Genomic DNA, 10,736 nt, shown 5'->3' with positions numbered 1-10,736 from the left:
ACCACTATAAACGCCTCGCCAAGAAGGACAAGTCTGTCTCCAGGCCCTACGGCGGCGTCCTCTGCGGTGGATGCGTCAAGTCCAGAATCATCAGAGCCTTCCTCCTCGAGGAAATCAAAACCATCAAACGCGCTAAACAGGCCGCCAAGAAATGATCACAACATTATTTAAACTCACGCATTAACACTATCACCTGGCAATCAAAAGAATATTGCCTATGGCATAACTAAAGGAAGGGAGGGGATAGGGGGGATAGGGGGATAGGGAGGGGAGGGAATATAGGAAGGGATTTATCATTTGCCGATGTGGTGGTTGTTTAGGTTCTCGAGGACTTTGATCAAAGCTTGAGTGCCGAGCTTGCTGCCGCCTTGAGCTTTGAGGGCTATGTAAAATTGCTTCACGAGGGCGAGGCAGGGCAAAGAAAGCTCCATTCTTGCGGATTCTTATAGGCAGATCTCCAAATCCTTAATGTAGTGCTCCACGTAGAATCCAGGGTCAAAGTTTCCAGCCACCATTCTCCTTCCGAGCACATTCAAGGCAGTCGAGCTTGCAGCTCCGAGAATGATGGTGTCGATGGTGCCGGTGAGGTCGAGGCCTGATTTGCTGGCGTACATGAGTCCCTCCACAGTGCCTGCCATGTTGCCTGCCAGGATGATCTGGTTGACCATCTTGGTGTGCTGCCCGAGCCCTGCTCCTCCCGCCAGGTTGACTGCTCGGCTGTACTTCTCCATGATGGGGCGGACCCTCTCCAGTTCCTCCTTCTCGCCGCCGCACATCACCACCAGTTTGCCCTCCCTTGCCCCCACGTCTCCGCCGGAAACGGGAGCGTCGATGCTGCCGATGCCCAGAGCCTTGGCTTCGTTGTAGATGCTGACTGCGAGACTGGGGCGACTGGTGGTGTGGTCGACCAGGATGGAGCTGAATGGAATGATGGTTACCCCTTCTTCATGTGCTTCAGAATGCCGTCTTCTCCCAGACACATGGTCTCCACGTCCTTGGGGAAGCCCAGCATGAGGAAAAGAACGTCGACTTTTGCTGCTATTTCCTGAGGGGACAGCCATTCAGCACCCAGTTCAAGCAGAGGCTTAGCCTTCTCTGGAGTTCGGTTAAAGACAGAGAGTGAGTACTGTGCATTGAGTAGATGTTTGCACATGCTGAGTCCCATGACTCCTGTTCCAATCCATCCAACTTTCATGACTACTAAGATACGCGAGGAATAATATTATTGATGGAAATAATGATAGCTTTATGATCAATCCCTCCGCCTGTAGAACAGCACATACGAACTGTCGCTCACTATCTCGCTCCTGTTCAACTCACTCACCCGGCTATCGTTGAATTCGTACCATTTTTTATTTAAAAAGTTTTGGCAGTAGGCCGTGTAGTGCCCCGCCCCCATACTGCCGTAGTGATTCACCACTCCATAGAGATCGTAGAGGACTGGGGCTTTGCTCTTATTGGCTAAGTGAGGGCAGAATTACATAGAAGATAAGGACCCATGTTGAAATTTTAAACTGGGAACTTGATGGGAGTATTTAGCTTCTTCATCCTGTTGAAGCGCTTAAAGGCAATCACCAGTATCTTGTTGCTCTTGTAGACCTGCAGGTGACGCGTGGCCTCTTTGTGCTCCTTGCAACGACTGCAGTACCACAGATTGTCGCCCTGGAGCACCTCCTGCTGCGAGAAGTTTCGCAGGCAATCGTCCAAACTGACGTTTTTGAAGTCCTTGTCCTCGAAGGACCAGCTGAGGCCTGCCTTTTCGGGCTATGTGTAGGTCAAAAGCTTTGTGTCCCTCTTGCAGATGACCGTAAACCTGCTGAACGGTTTTTCATCGACGACGTTCGTGCTGGTGAAGAGGTCCGAGGGAGAAGGGGATTTCCTGTCGTCAGTGCCGCGCTTGATTGACTACATGATCAGTTCATCCTTGAGGTTGGGGTTCAAGACTCTGGGGAATTTGAAGAACCTCGGGAAGCAAACGATGTTTCCGTCTGGCTTGTCCTTTCTGAAATCAGCGAGGACTGGCTACCCGCCCTGGCTGTCTGGAATCTGCAGGCAGAAGATAAGGTAATTTGGACTTTGGATGGAGGAGATAAGTTCATTCCCTTCGAGATACCGAACGATACCGTAGGTATTCTCATCGATAAGCAAATAGAGCAATCTTTCCGGTGCTATTTTTTCTCGTTTCCCTTCCGGTTCGGATTTCTTCTCCCTATCGACGAATTTATTGTATCTTAATGCAAGTTCCTTGCTGACCTTATCCAGAGTGGTCGTGGAGTAGCTGACAGGAACGGGAAGGCGGATCGCGCATTTGCTGAGTTCGGTGGGCACGAAGAAGATGAAGCACTCGGTGGGCGGGACCGGCATGGAGATGAGCAGGTAGGGATCGAAGCAGACTGACACCCTCTGGCAGGTGGAGCAGACCACTGTGGACTTGAATTGCCCCACCATCAGGTTGCGCACGTAGGATTGGATCCTCTTGGCGTAGTTGAGCTCGCTTTCCCTGCTCATCTAGTCGTCGGGTTTTATCTCCTCGCTCGCCTCGAAAGTCTCCTTCTTTTTCACCAAATTAAGATCCTAAGAAAGCCCATCAATCAAATAACTGATGAACTCCTGGGAGTCCTGCTGTCCGAATCCCGAAAATTGGGTGGCGAAATTGCCGATGATCTTCTTCAGCTTGAAGGGAGAGACTGCATCGCTTGACCCAGTCCACATCTACCGGATGAGTTCAGCGTAGGTGCAAGCCAGATTGCCCTTCGTGCCAAGCGGATTGCTGTAGTTGATTTGCTCCTTGAAATCTGCCTTCATGAAATATTCGGTCATTTCTCTCGTGTTGCTCAGGCACTGCAGCCCACTATTCATGTAGCAGGTGTTTCCTAGGTTTTTAAGCCCTACTCTCCCCTTCAGGCCGCCGAAGTCCTTCTCTTCCAGGTTGAAATTCTTGAAGACTGCCGATTGCTGCTGCGTGTGAGCCAGTTCCAACTAGCATTTCTTGCGGTGGTTCTTGTAGTCCGCCTTCGCGCAATCCTTATCGCAGTATTTCACGGATTTGCATTTGCAGAAGATCAGTTTTTCGGTCTTTCCGCAGGCCTTATTCCCGCAGCGCTAGACTTGCTCCGGCTTGCGGGCTGCTCGCTTGTAGAGGTATCTTTTCCCCATTGTGTCCACTTCCTCCAAGAACTCTGCCTAGTTGACTGGAGTGAGGGTGCCTCTCTCATCAATTTCCACGATTTACCCATCGATTTCGCCCCAAATTCTGCCCAGTTTGCTCTTCACGCCTGACCAAGTCTCCTTCCGTGTTATTTGCAAAGCTGCAAATGATTTGGAATCTTCCTTGGCTATCTATATGCGCTTGAGGAACACTTCAGTGACCACTTCGTAGGGCTTATCCACAAAGGATATGTTGAAGCGCTTCACCTCAATGCCGTCGTACTTGCTCCTCAAAAACTCCCAGCACTTTTTGGGAAGGATAACGTAGCTCTCGTCGCTGGCGCTGCCGAAAATGTATCTGTTGGTGTAGTCCTTTCCTGGAAGGGGATCGGCGAGGATCCGGTAGGGGTAATCGACCAGTTGAAATTGAGTAATGGGGCCGGGATACCGTCTCTGTTGGCTTTGGTTGTCCATATGTCCTCTCTCCAGGCCGGCATAGCGCATCCATGCATCGAACCATGCCCTGGAGACTAGGAATTTGGGCATTCCTTCCATGATGATGGAGTTATCATCCTCCTCTTTCAACATCTTTTAGAAATGTTCTCCTTCCTCCCGGTTGTTGTTGGAGGTGAGGGGAGCTCGGCTTGCCTCTTCGATCATCCTCTTGACTTCCTCGATGCACTTGGCGTAGTGTTTTCCCTCGATTCCGTTGAGCTCTTTGAGGTGGGCGAGGGATTCGTTGGGGTGACAGCCGGCGAGGTGGCAGGCCTTGGCCAGCAGCATCCTCGCCTCGTACTTGATGTCCACGGAGCGGGAGTCTTGCACCCTCTGCAGGATTTAAATTGACTGTTTGTAATCGCCGGCTATGTAGAAGAAGGTCCTCGCCAGCTCCAGCTGCAGGGGCGGTTCGAGGGCGCTGGTGGCTTGCGGGGACTACGCGTGGATTCGCATGGCGGCCTAGTGGTTATTGGAGTTGAGATACTCGCTTATTTTGCCTAATCGGTCAGCCATAATATTATATAAGCCGTGATAGTAGGGACTGCTTGATATTATGCGAAAAGATCATTTCTTTTTCTCCACCAACTTTTTGTACCAACTTGGTGGCTCGTTTGTTGGACGCTACCCTCCCCCCATCGGGCCAGAGGACCCTAGGCCTGCTGTGTTGTTGAGAGGACCGGTTTTTTTGAAGGAGGTTGTGCCCAGGATGTCTTTTATCTCCTGAACGGCGGAGTTTATTTGAGTGGCTGAGGTTGGTCCACGAGTGAGATCAATCAGTATGCTTTGGATATGTTGTATGCTCTATCTCTTCACCAGCAGCCTTTCTACATCCTTTTCAGCCTCTTCCAACTGTCTCTTCAACTCGCGATACTCCTCCTTGATATCTTGATACCCTTGATCCAGCTTCTTATTCTAGGCCCTCAGCATAAGAACCTCTTTCTATTTCTACTCGATATTGCTGACGAGGTAGCTGTAGGGCTGGTTGGTCTTGTCCAGCAGCGATCTTGCCACTTTAAGCTCATTTGTTGCCTTCTATAATTCGTCTTCTCTTCTCCTCAGCAGTTCTAGAGTTTCTTAGTGCTATCGCTGCTTGGCTTGGAGGCGCTGGGCAAGGCCAAGAGCCTGCTGGATGCGACGCTTGTTAGAAGTGGGAATGGAATTGAGGGTATGAGTATAGAGGGAATTGTCGTTAGGACTAAGCTTAGCAAGGGAGATGACAGCTTCATCCATTTCTTTCTCAATGATTTAGTAGTTAGCCAGTTGCTCTCTAAGGACAGCTACTTGCGCTTTCAGTGAGCTCATTTCTTCTTTTCCATTTGCCTCCGCCTTGTAATACTCTCCTTTGACCACATTCAGTTTTTCCCTCAGCATTTCATTCTCCAGCTTATGCGCATTCAGGTTGCCCAGAGTCTCATGGTAAATGCTATTCACTCTCTCCAGTTCCTCAGTGCGGATCTTGAGTTGGATACGCGTTTCAGAGAGATCACCATCGAACTTCCTCTGGAAATCTCTGGTGTCGATCATGAGTTGCTCATGCTCCTTATTCTTTTCCCTCAGGTTGCGCTCGAGGATTTCAGTCCTGAGATCCTTCTCCTCGATGGCTTCCTTGAGGAAGCGCAGTTGTTTCTCGTAGATGTCGACCAGGTTGTTCTTGGCCATCTCTAGCTCGTGGTGGTGCTTCTCCTTCAGCTCGGAAATCTAGCGGTAGATCTTTTGCTCGTATCCGGAAACTGCATCAGTCTTCAAGTTTAGAAGCTGCTGCAGGTATTATTGGGAACGGTTCTTTTAGGAAAGCAGTTATGCTTCTAGACGGTCGAGCCGATCTTCAAGACGCCGATTTTTCTCGATCAGTTGAATATTTTCCTTAGTCAGATACTCTTTGTCCTGGGTGAGCAATTCGGTCTTTCTGCGTTGCGCCTCTTCCTGGCTGAGCCTTGCGCCGCCTGGTGCGGATTGGGCTGCCTGCTTATCGTAGAATCCCATCTTCTCCTCGATCAGTTCCTTCTCCTGCTTGGTGAAATTGTAGTCCCGCAGCAACTCGTCATACCTCGCTCCTTTCTCCCTCAGCAATTCCACCTCCTCTCTCAGTTTGTCGATTTCCAGCTCCATGCACTTGCGGTTGTTATCATAGTTGAGGGCGTGTCTCTTCTCGTCGTCGTCCTTGCTGGAGAGCAGCCGAGAGTAGTGCTCGAGTTCATTGAGCAGGCCGTGCTGCTTGTCATTCAGGATCTTGATTTCTTCTCTCAGTTTGCCCACTTCTCTCTTGTGGTACTCCAGATCCTTCTTCCAGGGGAACAGCAGCTCCCACACCTGCACCATCACCCACTCCGAAGGCGGCAGCTCCCTCTCGGGCAGGTCCTTCAGCCTTAAATAGACCGATTCCGAGGCCATCCCGGTGCTCATTTCCTTTACGCGGTAGATAGCCTACTTGATGAGCGGAATCTGCCCTTCAGTCTTGACCACTTGCGCGCGGGCATTCCTCAGCTCTGCCAGGACCTTCTCAATCTCCAGCTGATGCTCTGACTCTAGTCTGTGCCTCTCGGCCTCCATGAGTTTGTCGCGGTGGGAAAGCTAGGTCTGCAGGTAGGCAATTTGCTTGTCCTTCATGGAGAGTTGTTCCTCGTATATTTGCCTCAGTGACTCGTTTTAGAAGGCTGGTTGGGGGTTGATCCTGGGGAGTTTCGGCTTGGTGGGTCGATAGTTTGGATCGTAGAGGTCTTCTGCTTCGCCGTCGCTGTCGTCTAGCTGAATGCCGCCCTGCTGGAGCATTCTGAGTTCTTCGGGGGAGAGGACTCCAGGGGGGACGTTGTACTCCCTGAGCATGCGCTAGTAATCGTTACTCATTTTCAAATATAATTCGATAATGCCTCAACCACCCTTAAATGAACAGCCTTACAAACAGTAACCTTTCTCGTGATAATCTTTCTTCATACGGAAAAAGATAGCATTTTCCAGATGAATAAAATCAAATAAATAACCAATCCCCTCCATATCTCCCCCTAATATCCCATTTGTATATCTTCCATTCCCTCCCAAACCTCGAAACCGCAGATCCCTCCCCTCCTGTTTCATGGTCCTCCGCCCTTGCCCTCCTCCCCATTGTGATCAAAGATTGATACTCCCATAAATAACTTTTTAATGGCTGAGAGCAAATACTTCAACCTCTTCCGTCACCGCGTCGCACCCAGGACCCCCAACGCACTCATCCTCGCCTCAGTGGTCTCCGGCTTCGCCTGGTACTTCACCAACCAGCAGGCCAACCACTTCAGCGCCCATCAACAGGAACTCATCGCACGCGTCGAGCGCGGAGAGACCGCCGAGAACTGTACTCCCCTATCTACGCAGTCAAGAGCGAATTCAACCGTTTCCGAGTGGATGATTGGGACTGCAAGAAGGTGAACCTGGACGGCGTGATCAAGGGCGGTCGATTCTTCGTGAAGCGCAACCGGGGCAAGCAGGAGGGGTACCTGGTGCTGGCTCCCTTCGTGGTGCAGTCCAGAAACGGGGAGACCTTCATCCGTTCCCCCGAGACCTACGAGGCCAACAACCACCACCGCAAGTTCATCATCAACTTGGGATGGATCCCCCGCAGTAGAAAACACCTCGTCTATACCACCGTCCCTGAAAACGTCATCGGGGAAGAGACCTACCAGGATAGGGAGGAAGCGCTACGCAAACAGGAACAAGATGGACTCATTAGAGATCCCCTACAGCCTGAGCTTTCCGTGCCTGTTACCAACGTGACTGCCTTCGTACGCAAGGGAGAGTCAGCCGATCCATGGAACGGCAGGTCTAACTGGGCTGATAACTACCTTTACAAATGGATTAACCTCCAGGAACTTACCCGCGTTTTCAGAGTCTTCAACGAGGAGGAGGGCGAGACCGTCTACCTCGAAAGAACCATCAAGAGGTACCCCTGTAGATATCCAGCGAGGACGACCCTGAGACCATCCCTGTGCCAGCCAGCAAGGAGACCCTGATCGCCGATCTGAACACTGAGACCAAGAACTTCCAGAACAACGCCAATCGTTTCTTCTGGTTGACCACCGGCCTCTCATTCGGTGTGGCCTCCTGGATTACTTTCTTGTGATGGATATCCTAATTACAGATCACACATACAACGCATACATAAAATTGAGGCAATTTGCGTTTCCTAAACGCTCCAAGAGATAGAGGGAAGGGATAGGATGAATGCATTGCATCGGGCGAATAGACTGAGATGGGATGGGATGTGGATGCAATAAAGAATAAATAGAAAAACATTCACCTGAGTACGATGCAATCGGTGTTCAGGATGCTGCTGCTCTTCTTGCTTTCCTCGTTGCGGGAGGGAAAGATGTTCCAAAACCTGAGCGTTTCGTCTCCTGCGCCAGTCACGATGGTGCTTCCATCGGGACTCATTGCCAAATAGAGCACCCGGTAGGTGTGGCCGGTCAGCGTCGAGATCTTCTACATGTTGGGGTATTTCCAAATGTTGATCTCGTTGTGGGAGTACCCGTGGGTCGAGACGATCTCGTTCAGCGTCTTGCTGAACATCAGGTTGCACACCTGGGAACCCACGTCCATGGTCTTCAGAGTGGCGCCGGTGAGAGTGTTCCTGAAACGGATGGTACGGTCGGCAGTACCGCCTCCAGAAACCAATAGTCCGTGCTGGTGGGGGGACCAAGCCATGGCCTTGACTGCAGCGACGTGGTCGTTGAACCTGAGGATGGGTTCGGTGGCGTGGCTGTTCCAGACTAGCAATTTGTTGTCGTTTCCGCCTGAGCAGAGTTGCTGCTCGTCGAAGGACCACTTCAAGCCGCAGATCTCCTGCTTGTGGCCGACCAGTTTGCTGACGAAGGAGGAGCCGGCGCGCAGGTCGCGGTGGAGGATGGTCTTGTCGCGGGAGCCCGTGGAGAGGATGGAGGAGTTCCAGGAGATGGCGCCGACGCGGTTGGTGTGGCCCTGCAGCACGCGGATCCGCTTCATCTTGTTGACGTCCCAGATCTGCACCTCGCCGCTGTTGGTGCCCAGCGAGAACAGCGGCCCCTTGGTCGCCCAGGAGACCGAAGTGGCCGAGTCCGAAATGCCCAGGTCGCACAGTTTGGTCACCTTGGAGTTGGCGGCGTTCCAGAGGTACACGCTGGAGGCGAGTCCGACGGCGAGGAAGTTTTGCGTGGACCAGTCGATGAGGTTCAGGTAGTAGTCGTCCTGCAGTGCGGGCGCGTCGAGCACCTTGCATGGCAATTTGTTGATCTTTCTCTTCTTCTTGGTCCCCAGTGAGACCTCCTCCGCGAACTCCAGACTGGCGTTCTTGCTGATGAGTGGGCTATCGTTGGCGACTGGGGCCGTCCGCTGGGAGTACCTGAAGATGTTGGCGTTCTCGTAAGTGCCGATCAATTTTTATTTGCATTTGCTCCCCTCCGACATGATGAACCTGCGGTAAATATCCGAGATGGAGGTGGTGGCTGCTTCGTCCTTAGCGTTCTCGTTGTGGGCGTCGCCCTCGCTGTCTCCGTAGAAAAGCGAGTCCTTTTTTAGGAGTTTGCGACTGGGGATGTATCGGTCGGTTATCGCCCAGCTCTCTCCTTCCTCAATCTCCGAGAGGCTCTTGCTTTCCACATACGGCCTGAAGAAGTTTTCGCAGTCTGCGTGGATGGTGGCCTTACTTGAGAGGTCGGAGGATGAGCAGATGGTGGTGGCGGAGTTGGCGGAGTGTTGCTTTTAATTGCTTTCGGAGGAGAGGTCGCCGTGGGCGTCAGAGCTCTTCCAGGGTTTGGCGGGGGTGTGGGTGGGGTGGTTCATGATTTGGGCCATGCAGACAATCTTTTGGGCTTGATTAAATAAGTAATAAAATTAAAATAAGTCTTATACTATGACTGCATAATAAATTTAATATTTTTGGAAGCGACCCCTTGTGACCCGCACACTCGCATGTCTATATGATAGACCTCCGGATAGCAAGCGGAAATTGGATCGGAAGATATGAAGCTAAGGTACTATCAATGCGAGAGGATTTCGAGTGAAACTGGGTGGGATCACCAGCGTTTCTTGATTTTGGGAGCGATGATTTAGTTCTTGTGGCAGAGGCCGGTGGAGCACTTGGTATTGATGGGCTCATCGAGCAAGTTGAACAAGTTGTACTTGTAGTCGTTCTGGACGGGCATCCAGCTCTTCATCATCATCTTTTACGAGGATGGCTATGACCTGTCCAATTGCCTTGGAGCCTTGCTCTTGAGTTAGTTTTTAAAGGTGTACTGTTTGCAATTCTAATAATATTCTGCTGCGTTATTGCCATCTTTAATGTTGGTCTTTGTTGTATTTTTGCTGGGGGATTTGATTTGCAGTGATGTGGAGGAATGGCTGGAAGGTTTTCTTTCCACTTTCACCATCCTGGTCTCTGCTCTCTCCACTCGATTAGTGACCATACTCTCGAAGACTCCTCCAACGTAGGTGGCGCTTCTCGTCCTCGGCATGGTTGAAGCTGTCACCGAAGCGTAGTATTCGTTCTGCTTGCCAATCGCTGCCAATTTGGGAAGGTTATTCGTATCGTAATCATAGACTATTTCCACCTTTTGCCCTCCCTTCGCCATTGACGACTTGAATATCGCATCTGCCATAGGCGAACCTATCCTTTGCTATACACTCAAGGTTCGATAGCTCCTCGAGCGTGCCTTGATCCTCTTCTCAGGGTTGTTGGTCTATACCAATTTTTTATTGATGGGGATGAAGGTAGAATTTTTCTGCATATACTTTTAAGTACGATGATATTTTGTTCTGCCCTGCTGATAGTGATCCTGCTGCACTGCATTTCCGGCATCTGCATGGTGGTATTGGACTGAATCGATTGTACCGATTGTTTCAGCTCGTTGGATGATGAGGGCGCGGTGGGTAGTCCTTCGACGGCGATCCTGAGTGGTTAATACAATTTATCGGTGCCTTTGTCGAAGTTGTGATCGTAGATGCGGCTGAGCTTGATCTGTCCGTCCAGGAACATATTAAAAATCAGTATAATCTGGTCCGCTCCTAATAATCACTTGGCAGTAATAAAAAGAAGAATCATTTGCGGAGGTCGATTGCGCTAATCGAGTAGGAAAAGGACCTGCACCCGT

The 10,736-nt window shown here is 50.9% G+C and overlaps 1 protein-coding gene and 1 pseudogene across 1 annotated transcript; both read right to left on the bottom strand.

Moving 5' to 3' along the window:
- Window positions 1-293: 293 nt before the first annotated feature.
- LOC116268304 (probable 3-hydroxyisobutyrate dehydrogenase-like 1, mitochondrial) lies at window positions 294-1,195 on the bottom strand. The gene is given in 2 exon segments (XM_031650014.1): window positions 294-935; window positions 938-1,195. Coding segments are annotated over 2 exon segments (900 nt in total).
- A 6,713-nt stretch (window positions 1,196-7,908) lies between these two features.
- Window positions 7,909-10,217, bottom strand: LOC116268303 (protein FIZZY-RELATED 2-like; annotated as a pseudogene).
- Between the last annotated feature and the right edge of the window lie 519 nt (window positions 10,218-10,736).

The sequence above is a fragment of the Nymphaea colorata genome, unplaced genomic scaffold, assembly GCF_008831285.2.
Source record: "Nymphaea colorata isolate Beijing-Zhang1983 unplaced genomic scaffold, ASM883128v2 scaffold0208, whole genome shotgun sequence".
NCBI lineage: Eukaryota > Viridiplantae > Streptophyta > Magnoliopsida > Nymphaeales > Nymphaeaceae > Nymphaea > Nymphaea colorata.
This window is presented reverse-complemented; position numbering and strand designations above follow the sequence as displayed.